The sequence below is a fragment of the Alosa pseudoharengus genome, unplaced genomic scaffold (genome assembly GCF_046254945.1).
Source record: "Alosa pseudoharengus isolate Yale_2024_CS ecotype anadromous, Long Island Sound unplaced genomic scaffold, YU_APseudo_1.1 YU_APseudo_1.1_scf_5, whole genome shotgun sequence".
In the NCBI taxonomy this organism is placed as follows: domain Eukaryota; kingdom Metazoa; phylum Chordata; class Actinopteri; order Clupeiformes; family Clupeidae; genus Alosa; species Alosa pseudoharengus.
Window position 1 is genome coordinate 20,286,960 of NW_027468837.1, and position 14,384 is coordinate 20,301,343.

General features: G+C 42.4%; 1 protein-coding gene across 1 annotated transcript; it reads right to left on the minus strand.

Annotated features, from left to right (window-relative positions):
- Positions 1–71: 71 nt before the first annotated feature.
- On the minus strand, positions 72–13,354 carry elk4 (ETS transcription factor ELK4). The gene is made up of 6 exons (XM_076267583.1): positions 13,142–13,354; positions 10,799–11,014; positions 7,020–7,775; positions 6,485–6,691; positions 4,827–4,946; positions 72–4,610 (listed from the first exon to the last, which is right to left on the minus strand). The coding sequence occupies exons 2-6, from the start codon at positions 11,003–11,005 to the stop codon at positions 4,512–4,514; spliced, it is 1,389 nt and encodes a 462-aa protein (XP_076123698.1). The 5' UTR covers positions 11,006–11,014; positions 13,142–13,354; the 3' UTR covers positions 72–4,511.
- Between the last annotated feature and the right edge of the window lie 1,030 nt (positions 13,355–14,384).

Below are 14,384 nucleotides of genomic sequence, written 5' to 3' on the forward strand. Positions count from 1 at the left end.
CCCTTTCAGCAAGATTCCTACACTTTCACATGTTCTACAAGGAGCACGTTCTACAAAAAGCCACACAGCCGCAGTTGACAAACACCATATTTAATGTATTTCCTGTTTTGATTCCAACAGATTTACCACTCAACCTCTATTTACAGTACAAGGAACACTCCAATTAACATTAAGCTTGTAAACATTTGGCATTTAAACATTTGAGTTAAACAACAGGAAAATAATTGTTCTTTATTTGACAAAATACATTTGCAAGAGCTGATGACTTCCAAAGCAATGGGATATATCAGTACCATATACATAAGAGGAAAAGGCAACCATTTATAACTCCTATGGACCACATCTACTTGTCTCTGTTCTAACCTTTATGCTAGCATTTCTCGAGGAGTACAATGCAAAATTGGATGGCTATTAGTCATTTGAATATTATCAAAACTATAGTAAGTAAAATATAGCATATCTCGCTCATACTATATCACTAGCATAGAAATGTAAATTAGGAGAGAAAATAGACATTTGCTGAGCTTGATTTGTAAAAGTCTGTTGGGATTTTAACTTTTTAAGAGCCCACCTGTGCAGCAGTATAAAGTACTTTGTGCATAGACTTACTTATTTTTTTATCAAAGTGGGATGTATTAAAATATCTTTCCAGATAATAATGATACAATTATATAGCATTACCTTTTCCCAGAGTAGAGTTAATCTCTATCTCTATGAAACTGCACCTTGAACTAAGACTTACCATTTAAAACCACTGTGGTTTAGGACTATACGTAAGTGATATTTCACAGAAGATATCCGCTGGGGTTAAAAATAATTATTTTTAGGTCACCTTTTAGTTGGATAAATAAACCTTCTTAAGTGCCAATACTGTCAAGCATCACTACTTTAGCATCAAAACACTGTACAACAGATTAGCTTGGTTCAGTTAGGCTGCTACGTTCAAACCTTCAGTGTTACAAAGGATAGGTCCACTGACTGGTCCGATTTGATAAGGAAAACAAACAAACAAACAAACAAACAAAACTATCCACTAAAACAAACCAAACAATGTTGATTATAATTTCAATCCATCTTGGGAAATCAATAGTACAACACCCACAAGGGGACAAAGGAAGAAAAAAGTATACACAGAAAATCCACAGAATGAGAAGGTCTAAAATCAGTCATTATGCACCATGTTCGGTATGTTATGAGCTTGCAGTACACACATTATAACCACTCCCGCAGGAGGCATTAGAAATTGATGGGAGCCTTTAGCACATCACCCGCATCAGTGGTACACAGGCCACAAGAACATACACAAAACAAAACAAAAGTGAAGACTCCATAGACTGGTAGAAACAAGGTTACAGGAGGGCAATATTTTGCAGTAGAAAACCAACAGAGCGTGTAAGTGTTAATACCCATACTTTCTCTTTTAAAATTAAAAATGTTCTATAATTGTTATAATTTTCTCATATTCTATAGCACAGAAGGTCTGCTATTCAAAACACGGGGCCACACAAGGTACACCAGGAATCCTGTGTATAAGAACATGGTTTTAGTCATTCATGGGCTGTAGAGATCAGCATGACATCCTGCATACTGAGGAATGAACAGAAATGGAAAAATAGTCGTTTCCAGAAAAGCAACTGCATCATGACCCTAGCAATCATTTCTTGCTGATGAGGACCCTGCTAGCTGAGAATGCACAGCCAACAACCTCATCTCATTTGGCAAATACATCCATCCAGCAAAATAAGGCACCATGTGCATGGCCTTTTCATTCCCACATTGTGTTCATGCTGTGCAGTAGAATTCTCTGTAGAGTAGATTTGATTTCAGAATAGTCAGAGGTCAATTGAGTATGGCTTAAAAAGAGTAAAAACAAAAACATAATTTTAGACCCTCACTTTTCTCCAAGAAAGGAGAAATTATTATAAAATTGGTGATGATAGAACCTGACATATTCTAGATCTTGTTACATTACAAGACCATGCATCATAATACCTGAGATATTTCTTTCTGAGGTTTTAAGGGAGTGTGAGTGAGATCAAATAATTCCCATGTGAGGGGAAAACATAACGAAACAGCTTGATATCCTTGAGACGACTCTGATACTGTGGACCTACTGTAGATTACTTATTAACTAACTAACTCCACTGACTCCTGCTCACAAATGAAACACTAGTGGCCTTGTTTGTGGAAAGCTGCGTGTCCTAACGCCAGAAAAGAAACAGGGGAAAGAGGGGGTTGGGGTTGGGGAGGGGGGGGGGTGGTTAAGTCACTTGGGGATAGATTTGAGCACACAAGTACACGCAAGGTCAAAAGTCTCCCAAATAGATTAGATTAAGTGCGTACAATTAAAATACAAGTTCCAGTTTCGAGTGGGTTTTTAAGTGCTGGTGTAGTTTGTCTTCAAAGCGTGGCTTTCTCCTTCAGTTGGACTCAAGGGTAAAGCCTATGGATAGAGGTAGGGGACTGCACTTAAGAGGCAAGTGCACAGAAGTGACAAATTCTGAGACAAATAGTAAATACAATCTGCAGTGCCAAAAGGTTAAGGAAAGCATACTGATGATTGAGATCCTTTTCTTCTACAACTGATGACAATCTACATAGAAAACCGCAAAAGGCCAATGGCCAAGAAAGCTGCTCATGTCCTGTGAGCGAGTGAGATGTGTTGGCAACAATGACAGGGATGCAGACCACACACTACGCTGCAGGTTACAAAACAGAATTGTTAATAGACCCTTTCAACAATAAAAATAAAAACAATGCTTGAACGTTCTATTTGGGCCCCAATCTACTTCCTCTGCATTAAGATAACATATGGAATGTTAAAAAGGAAGTCTTGTGGGGCCAACTATGATGCTGATAACTCTCTTGAAAGGGTCTATACATTTCACTATTCCTCAGTGCCTTTTCCCTGAAACTGTGTTTGAATAACCTGTTTTTTCTCCCTTCATGCAAAGGGCTGGATTCGGTCAAAGCAGGTAAGTTGCTCTGTGCCAAGGGCAGTGCAGTCAACAAGATTTCCACGCTGTCGTTGCAGCATTTATCTGTTCTTTATGGGTAAAAACAATTGGAAATATTATGTGGATATCAAATTATCCTTGTTTTTTTACCCCAACTATTCTCCTTGAGAAATGTCAATGTTAGAAGGTGTGCACTCAAACAAATAAAGATGAATTACTGCCTATGGTCAGCCGTCTTGGATACCTGCCAGCTCGATGGTGTTTTATGCCCCCAACGTCGTCACCGCTGACTTAAAGGCACCTAATCCTAAACCTAACCCCAACCCTAACCCTAACCTTAACCCATGCCTAACCCTAGTACCTTCCAGTCAGCAATGCCTTGAAGACAACGTTGGGGGCATAAAACACCAAGAAACTACCTGCCACTGCACTTAGAAATACCTCTGTGGGATTACCAAGCAATGGGTGACATGCGGTACGTTCATACAATTCTGTGCCGTCAACAGCCTTGGCCGTCCCAAGTTATACCCAGCTGGGGCTGCCTCTGAGTGCAAATTGTTCTAGACTTTCCCTTCTTCAAAAATGAAAACCGTTAATGGAGGCTTAGAAGGATACAGGAGCCCATTGAGCTCTGAAGGCAGTTCGACTTGTCAGGACTCCTCATAGCCCATTACAGTATTTTACAGGGGATTATCTATCCAAGTCGCCCGTTCGGTGAACTCCTGCCTAACAGTGGGAAATGTAATTTTCTACAGGCAAATTTGTGGCGAGACACTGATGGCATTAACACCAGTTAATCTCAGATTGCTGTCACAACACTGAGTAGCCCAAGCAATTTTTGCAGAAAGGTGCAGACGAGAGAAGGTCACAATTAGGTCGGAGGGTTTCAACTATGAGGCCATCTTGGGGCGAACTTTCCTAAAACATATTACATAAGGTTAACAGAGCGAGCAAATAGGCATCGAAAGTTGGTCAGGCTGAGTCATCACAGAGCACATACTTAGGACACATGTTAAAAAACATGTTTAAAAAAAAGAATATTCATTACAAGAAGTTCAGCCCAGCCGCATCCATGAAGGGCACTTGAAGTTCAACATTACACCAGTAAAAGTTTAAAAGGACAATCCTTACATCATCCACATGAGGCCTTGCCATTGGTTAGCGGACAGAGAGGCCTGATTGGTGCGTGGTCATGTGACGCAGCAGCTTCACCACTGGCCAGGCTCCCTTTCAGCTCGTGAGTCTGAGCTTTTCCTGAGGGTGGAGCCTGCTTGGCGATGAGCATTTCCAAGAGCGGGAAACACAACAGGATAAGAGCCTGGTCCTCCCCACCCCATCTTCAGCAATCGTAATCCAACAGTGGAAACATTCCGCTATCGAGCCTCACCTTAGAAACAAAATAAACGACAAATTGCGACAGCAAACGCAGGCCCCTGATTTTGGTTTTCAGACTGGAACAGATTTTGGACGTGAGGAAAAAAAACGGAGAGCGAAGAGGCCTGGGCGGTGAGAGATGGCGTGGGTGATGCGGATGGGGCCGGAGCGGAGCGGGGCTTATGTCTTTGGGGGGTCCGGCGAGAGTGGCCCGGGGGTGGTGGTGCCCTCCAGGCTGTGTACTGGCAAGGTGAACTGTGTGTTGAGCACGGAGGGGAACTGCAACACAAACACAACGTTCTGGGTGAGAGAAAGATTTCAATGTGTGTTGAATGTGTGACGTGTTGATTATTGTTGTTATCTGCAACAAAGTCTGGTGTGTATGTTGTCTGCACTCTGTACATTTGTGTGTGTGTGTGTGTGTGTGTGATAGAGAGAGTGTGTGAGTGAGTATGTGCGTGTCCGTGTGTGTGTGTGTGCGTGTGTGTGACAGACCTGGAACAGTGTGTGGTGGCCCTGTCTGCGTGCGGGGCTGAGAGGGGCGACTGGACTGAGCGTGCTCCAGAAGTGGATGTTGGACAGCAGAGGACTCGGTGTCAGCAGCAGCGTGGGAGTCTGATAAAAAAATAAAAGTCTCACTTACTTTGCTGTACACCATTCACTGACCTGGGACCAGTCGTCCCTGGTCCACAGACTGAAATTACCACTGACAAAACTTGTTCACCATAAAATAGTGATTGGCATTACTGTGATGTTCTTACAACACTGAAAGTAAATCTGCTGAATGACTTAAAGTAGACAAAAACAAAAGTAAACAAAAGGAAATAAAACATGTTGGTGATCAAACCAGTAGGATTCTGCATCACATGATGAAATCAGATGAGGTCATATCCTGTGTCACTGAAGTGCTTGGATTATTCCTGTCAAATGTGCCCATTGTGTGGCTCTAATGGTATAATGCAATAATGAGACTTGCTGCCAAATCACATCACAACAACTTGCACAACTCTGCCTAAGCAAACATCTGGCTTGATCAAGGCTGTACACCATTCGGTCTTTAGTTCTTTTGTTATTAAGTTCATCTTTGTTCCATTAAATAAACTGAAATCATTGTATATCATCACACAGTACCACACCATATCTTTCCAAATATAGTGTTGCTGTTACTAAGCTTACTGAGACTTACAAATCATAACAATCAAATCAATATTATATCACAATACCACAGAAGAACATTCTCCATCTTCCATCTTCATATTTTCATGAGCTAACTCTAACCTATGTCACTCCAAATGACTTTCTCATGGTCTCAGTCTCAGACATGTTTCTTTCTTGAGCTCTTGAGTGTGCGGCAGCACTGCCACCTACTGCACTGGAGATGCAATTTCTGTCATCTTCTACCTGGAGAGTCTATCTCTAACACATCACGGCCACGTGATGCATGTTAATTATAAACTCTGGACTCTGACTTGGCACTCACTGTATTGTATTTTGTGCTTTTATCTGTAATCGGATGTCACTGCTACTCTTACTGTATTTGAATGTACAATATGTGATTGATAATTTATTATTTGTATGTTCTGGAACATACAAAAATTTAGTCTACCCCAGGAAGACTAGTCTGCCGCTTCTGTGTCAACTAATGGGGATCCGCAACTAAATAATAAACAATAAACAATAAACCATAAACCTCATTTCGTCTTGACATAAAGCGCAGTCTATGGGCTGCACTCGGTGAAAAAAAAAAAAAACATGTGGTTGTATTTGTTCACTGAAAATGTCAAATAACTATTCTGATGAGCTAGATAGAATGGCAAAAGCATTACTGTCTGAAGTTAATGGCTTGAATTCAGAGTGCCCCTACAAACTACCAGCTGACTCATAGAAAAATTACCTGACTTATGGCCATTGAGTGTAATTTTTTAATTTACTCCAGCTGTCCAGCTGCGTTTGTTTTCACAGAGCTGTCCCAAACTGAAAATGGCTGCGATGTTGAGAATATATATATATATATATATATATATATATATATATATATATATATATATATATTTTTTTTTTTTTAATGACGGTAAGCTTTCTCCTTCCATTACATTCATACTTGAGTAGCTTTGTGTTTGTGTATGGACACAGGTGTGTGTGTGTGGTCTCACCTGCAGAAAAGCCGGTGTGAGCGAGGCGGTGGGCAGCGAGGGGCTGGACAGGCCCATGGGGCTCAGGTCCGAGCTCGTCACCACCAGCGTGGGCATCAGCTCCAGGCCTTTGGGCTTGCGGAGCTTTCCGCTCTGGCTGCGGGCTGGAGAGAGCTGCACCTCGTTCCCCTGTCCTGTGCTCGAGAACACGCTGGAGATGGACTGGCTCTGTGCAGAACGAGAGGAGGGGGTCAGTTGTAAACATGTGCCTCCACATCTGCTGACAATGCCTACTCCTTAAAGGGTTAAAGTTTGGGAGTATTATTAACTTGAACAGAGTTATATAAACCTCATCTAAATGATGGGATGAGGTAGCTGGTGACCCTCTTCAAGGGTCTGTGTCCTGGCAATGACATATAGGACATAGGGTAGGGCAGGCATCATATTTTATGTAAACGTTTCCAAACAAAGACTTATTAAGGCACAACAAAGGCTTATTGAGAAAGCAGTAGGACCCCAGTGCTGGACGTATGAAGAGACACCCGAATAAGCCTACCTGTAGCGAAATCTCTGATGGCTGGGAGGAGATGGATTCGATGTCGCTGTCGATCACCAGCTCCTGGGTGGAGTCCTGCAGCGCGCTGGGTGAGGGCGAGCGGGAGTTGAGCCCCACCAGGCTGAATACTGGTATCTGGGAGCTGGTGGCCAGGGTCTCCTCAAATGCACCGGTCGTCTGAGGCATAGCCATCTGGCTGCCAGTCACATCCACGTCACCGGCCGCCAGTGGTGGGGCTTGGAGGGAATGCACCATTGTCTGCGTGGGAGACCCCAACGGGGGCTTGTCGGCTGCGGAGGATGCAGATGACCGGCTGGTTGGGATGGTCCCGAACCGGATGACAGACGGGGAGGAGGACTGCTGCTGTGGCTGATATATCTGAACCTCTTGGGCTCCTTTCTTCTCCGCCAGCTTCTCGCCCGGGTTCTCCATCTTGATGGACTTGAAGAGCTGCGTGCCGGACTGCAGAGAGGTCAGCGTGAAGGTGGTGTACAGACCCGAGTGGATGTAGTCGTTCCGGCCTGTGGTTTTGCCCTGCCCGCCGGCCCCGGCCCCTCCGGCCCTCTCCAACACTCCGCTCTTGTTCTCCTTCTCCTTCAGCTGGCCGCTGGGGCTCCTGTCCATCACGGGCAAGGCCCCGCCCAGACCCCCTTCCCCTGCCCCCTCGGCCCGGCTCATCGGCTCCCCCTTCAGGATGTCTGGGTAAGAGACGAATCGGTACACAAACTTCTGCCCGTTCACTTTCTTGATGATGTTCTAAAGGGAGGCGGGGAAGTGTAGGAGGAAGGAAGCGAAAGGAAGAGAGCTCGATTTAGCAGCAATCATTACGTGGGACAACGCAGTTAACGTCATTACCAGATGCCTTGTCTATCCAGCCACTCTTCACACATCTAAATACAGCGGCAAACGCTGGTTTTGCTGCTGCTCTCAAATCAACTGTCTCCTCCAATTACACTGACAACCACCGGGATGCCAAAACTGTCAAGGGTAGTCAAGTGATGGCCCTAACTGTCTACATCTGCTAAAAAAAAAATACACTTTTATTTATATATATATATAACTTTGATCTGTATTTCTTTGAGAGAGACTGGAAAGTGAGGTTCTGGCATTGAGGCATAGAGCTCTTAGTGAGAGGACATGTCAACAATGCAGTGAGCATTTGTGTATGGCGGGACAACACGGATACATACTGAGCATAACACCCATTTTTCTTTGTTGTCAACAGATGGCATGGAAGCCCGCTAGCTTCCCACAGCTGGAGATCTCGCTGCTAAATATTCTAATGTGGGTGAAAAAAAGGCTTAGCTGAAGCTTCATTTGGCAACTCTATTACAATAGCACTGATATGGATAAACTGCAAAATCAACTGCTGCCCCTAATCTTTGTGGATTACGTTAACTCAAAAAGTGGCTGACAATTTTTTTTTATGATAATCATTTGAAAAAGAAACAATTCAGATGTACTTTCTTCACCAGATATGTAACCTAACTCTATTGACAAAATGTAGGGGGCTGGATTTTTTAGAGAGAACTGTTCTGCAGGACGCCAACCCTGACTGGACATTGATGACTTTTTCAAAGGTATAATTTGCAACTACAACTTTAAAAAGACCTGCCATCAGGGTCTAACTGACTACTAACGGACCGCTATAGTAAGTACAATAGTTAATGGCATAAATTCTAATAAAATTGCATTTTGAATAGGCATTCATACCAAACTCTAAAAATGAATTGACATCAATTGTAAAAGGGGCAGAAAAGACAGTGTCTGCAACTCTCTAAGGAGACAGAACGCGTCTTCTGTTTGTGGCCCTCCACCCAGACGCTTTAGACATCCCACCCCGTAACATAGGCTACCGCCACGGCTAAACAACCTGCAATTACAGTCATGCAGCAGCTTTCAGCAGCTCTGAGGAATGTGAGGGGGAGAGAGGAAAACCACGGTGACACTACTCCACCCTGATCCTACGCCGCCCAGCACTAGCCTCCCACACACGGACAATCCACCAGCACAGGTGGAGAAAAACACTGGGCCCAAGGAAAGAGTGATGGGGAACTGACATTAAAGAGGCAGTCAAAAGACTTGCCCTGCAAACACTGACAGCAGCAATTGTTAATAATAAAAGCTAGCTAGCTTGCTAAAGGTCTGCAATTTGAATCCAGCAAATTGTTTTGGCCAAATTCAGTGAGTTGCAACAGTCCTCTTGCCACCTATTACGTGTGTGCACTCAAAGAACAGAGGTGTTCATAGTCCTACCTATCTAAAAGTGAAACAAGCCATATACCAAGCCATACACCATTCCAGCCATTCAGCTTCAGGAGTATGAGAGGGAGGGGTGTAATTTGATTACATGCTGCTGTTCTTAAATATCAACAACCAGAATGCCAGTACCTTAAATTGTTGTATTCTGGTGATAAATTTGAGTTTGTGCTGTTCCTCCATCATCACAGTTTCCAACCAGGAGGCTGGAGCCCAAATCTACACTGTGAATAGCTGAAGTGGCTGACGTTTATCTCACTGTCACTTCGCCATACTCGAAGCATGAACATAAAAAAGGTAAATCCTTGCATATTGTTGCAATAAAGTAGGGAGATTGATTATATAAATACACAATACTAATGTGTGCCTTATTGCAATAAATGGCTTCTAACCAAAATATATCAGAAAATAATGAAAAGCATTAAACTAATTTTAGACTGAATTTCTTTCTTTAATACATGCAATTTTAAACAACAAACAGTAAACAAAAACTCTACAATTATAGTAGCTCTACACTAAGTATCCTATAGCCTAGCTTTTGCTCATGTGAAGGGGCATTCAGTTCTATCTTAGCTGTCAACAAAGAGACAGCGATCTATGAACAGCAGCATTATCCAAGAGCGAAGTCAGTTCAGTGCCACTTCACCCACCACCTGCCGCTAGCTTTCCTCAACTCAACCGATTACCCTGTCAACATCATCAATATTTCTTAGCACTTTGGACCCGAGGAGTGAGTGAAATCTCATGTGAGAATTTCTACTTGATGCTGATTAAGATTCATTCATTACAAACTTTAGCGACTTTTCTTCATGTGAGTGACGGAGGTCAAAGCAATAGTGAAGATGACCTCACATATGCCCTAAGGATCACTATGCAATGCCCTGAAAATCCATTACAAACCTGCAGCAAAGGCTAATAATGAATAGGGATGTGATCATTGATATGTGTAAACTGGTAAAACAGCCTTCCGTGCTTCCTTCAGAGTGCCACTTTTATGTGTGGAAAGACTTTGACAACAGCAATCACATATTTCCCCTTTAAAGGTGCTAATAGGATTCAAGCTGTCTTGAATGCACCATTACCAGTACTATGTTATATTATTTATTAATTAAATAAATAATTAAATGCGATGAGACACTTCCTTTGATTTGCATGTATTCGATACAGCATCCTTAGGTCCAAAGTGGCATTCTGAGCGAGTGTGAGCCAAAACTAGCAGACTAGCATGCTAACTAAAGTATATGTCTTTGCAACACAGAGCATAGTCATTTTTCACATTACATCAAAGAGGTTGTTTTTCACATGCTCTTGCTATTCCTAAATAATATTTGAAAGTTTCAAACAGATCATACACATGCCCTTAATACCCTTAAGCCAAGGTATTTTATAATACCCATATTAACTATCAATACTTAAAAGATGTCTACTGAAATACTTGTCCAAATATCACAGTAATAATAAGACCCCCCCCCCTTCAATCCAACCCTGACAAACTGTAGGTTTGGTAGAGTGCAAAGTACCTTCTCGTAGTAATAGCGCAGGGCCCGGCTCAGCTTGTCATAGTTCATGTTGGGTTTGTTCTTGCGCGCGCCCCACAGCTTGGCTACCTCCTCGGCCTGCAGCAGCTTAAACTCGCCCTCCTGGTTGGTCCAGCAGATGAGCTGCTCCTGGCTCCGGTCCAGGAGAAGCTGCAGCAGGAACTGCCACAGGGTGACCGAGCTGTCCATGGCATCCAGCTTCACGTGCACACACACACGCACGCACGCACACACACATGCACACACACACACACACACACACACACACACACACACGCACGCACACAACACACGACACAAGACACTTAACTTTAGTCTGGGTGGGTCAAGGCAGGGGGATGCATTGCACTTTCTGCAGGGAGATTGTTGCACTCTCTGCTCTACAATGTATCATATCAAGACTTAGCCTACAACCAAAAAATGTGTACTCTTGTGTACACATAAATAGGACACAAGCTACTCATACAACAGTGCACACCAGGATCCATAATGAATAGGCCTAATCTGGGGTGCGTTTCCCAAAATCATAGTTGCTAACTAATGCAATTTCCCATTGCCAACCAACTAAGTTGCTAACAGGTTAGCAACTATGGTTTTGGGAAATGCGTCCCTGATCATTTTAATGCTCTGCGAACTTCTGTGCCCTTTTCAAACTCACAGCAGTATGTTCACAATGTCTTTTCGCCCAATATCCATGTTTGAGGAGGATTAATTATAAGAGTCTACATGTCTTAACAGAAATACTTTGTTCCAGACTGTGAGATAGGCCTAAACCTGTATGACAAGCATGCAGGTCAAAGCAGGCCACAAAACAAAACATCACAAAACAACCACAATCTCAAATAGAGCTTCCTTCGGAGAATATCACATACTGACAATTGGGGTCATCTGAAACCAGAAACTATTTTCCGTCTTGCCACCTTACTGCTTCTGAGTCCAGCCATCCCATATCACATTGCCTAACACAGTATTAATACCTCTAACAGAGTATCTAGGCTAGTGAACTATTTGACTAAATTTCTGGTTCCACTTTTGTGAGAGGACTACTGTACTTACACTTAACTTGTTACAAACTCAACTCTGGTTGGATATATTTTTCACACCAGCCAATAACAAACCTGACCGTCAATGAACTCTTCTTTAGTGGGCTACAAGTTACTGTATGTGGCTATATGTTTTTGTTTTCAACCAACTAGAGAACCACACCTAATCAATACAATTGTATTGTTGTATGAGAACTGGGATCGCATGATTGATTAATCAAATGAATGGTTTTGCTTTTGTGGATTTTACAGCACATTTTATAGCTGTGTGGCATATAATATCACTGCTTAAAACGTTGCTATGTTGCAAATTAAGAAGGGATGCAACATAATGACTTTAGAATCATCGAAGTACCGTTCCTCGTTCAGAGTGGAGGGTTCTTAATGAAGAGAAACTTCGTGGACATCTTTCACTGGCATCTCTGAAGCATGCAACTGCGTCAAAATAAGCTGTCTACTACAGCCTGGTTTGTGAAGTCCCCTTTGTTAACCCCCATTCTTACATCCTAGCCGGTGTGGAATAGATTCTTGCAGGCACCGAGTAGCCTACGCTGCGTGCATGGCTGCGTGCTAAAATGTAAGCAAATACTCTGACTCATAATTGCCCAAGCGGGAAAAAAACTCCAAAAGCAACACACCTCCCACACACTGACAAAAACATTAATGTGTGATGATACTCTAGTCTACTAAAAACGAAATGTGTCCGTGCCATAGCAGAATGTCTCGCACAAGACCAGTAGCAGCTAGAGATAGAAAGCCCCGTAGTCTGAACATGTAACGTAACTCAAAGTTAACTTAACGTTGCATCTGCAACCGCAGGTGGTTACTTACAAGGATCAACAACAGTGTCCCCCATTAAATCAAACAGACCATGAGACTGTCGCTAGTCACACATTAGTAAACTATTCGATATTGATTGAAGAAAACGTGTCAAAATCCCGCAAATCGTTAACGTTTCCATTTATGATGTGCTAGCTACCGATCTAACTAATTTAACTTAGCTAGTAAATACCAAATTAAAAACAAAGCTAACTGTAAGAACTATGTTTTACAAGTATAATTCGTTAACTATTTATTGGACTGTAAGAAAGTTGTTATAACTCTGGCTAACCGGGACACGCACGGCAAGGTAAATTCTATGGCTAAACAGCTAGTTCTAGCTATAGCTAATGTCAGTTTTAGGCACAGTGCTTAGCTACTAGCTAGCTACGGTTCAATTTGACTGACAACAAAATCGCCCCGGTGGGTACTCATGAAATTCATTTCTCGGAGCCTCTCTTACCTTACTTGCCGATGTTTTTGATTCCAATCTTGGGCAGTCCACAGAAACCAAAGTAATTTCTACTTAGGTGGCTACATTTTTAATTCTTGATCTGCAGAATTGCATTAGGCTCTGCCGTGAAGAGACAAGTTTGTTGGAAAAACAAATCTACAAAAAATGTTTGAGGTCCTTATAGCAATTGTTAACAGGAACAAATCTCTCTCAGAACAGGAAATTAAGACTGCTGAGATCACTTCCTTTTTTGTTTGCTAGTATTTTCATAAATATGCTTTTAGCTCCCTCAGTGGTCATTTGTAGGCGCGCTTCATATGCATCTCGGATAGCCTACAGAGGCCAAATCTGCTTACGTGTGGTTATTTTTCTCTGACAAATTAGATTTCTGCCATAATTTAGCACACTACACCTTATTGTTAATGTTAACGGGATGTCAAGAGTAGCCAGTGGAGAGACCTACTATAACTGGTGCGTGGGAGATTTTACTCTGCATCGCTTGGTAGTTGGATGGGTGGGATCTATTGCCTACTGTTGATTAAAAACAGCTTGGGTTAGGGTTTAATTTTTATTCCACCTTTTGGTCTCTTTTTTTCGTACTTATATCTAGGTGGTTGTCGCATCTTTATCCTCATTTATTTACTTTTAAATGTGTTTAAAATAGTATTTGTTTAAATAGTATTTAGGCCTACCTGTAGCTTTATTATTGGGGACAGATTCTATATGATAATCAAATTATGACCCACACAATAGCCTACTACAGCACTATCCTATTAATCTAGTCTAATAATCACCCAATACCATTATACTGACTCTGATGCCCTGTCCACCTAAACCAGGGGGAAATACATTATATCTGAAATATCTTCTCACAACCTCAATGACCTCTCATATGGGTTAAATGCCTATTATTTCAGAAATAGGGCCTCTTTGCATTACCTTTGACCTTTCATCAAAATGAACAACAGTTCAACTACAGTATGTGCCTCAAAGTATAGCTAAGTATGTAGCTAAGTACCACCAGGGGGCGTGTGGCAGCCCAGGGAGGGTTGTACATTCCCCATTGATTACTTAGGAATCGTGAGTAAAAGCTTCACTCCTGAACAGCCCTCAGGGGTGGTGTCACCACTACACTGCCAGTGTGAAGGTCCCTGTCAATTCATCTTCTTTGTACATACTTGGAATTTGTCATATTCACTTTGTATGTAATAGAAGCTGTTCGGTAGGCCTAAACTGTTCACATTGTAAAGCT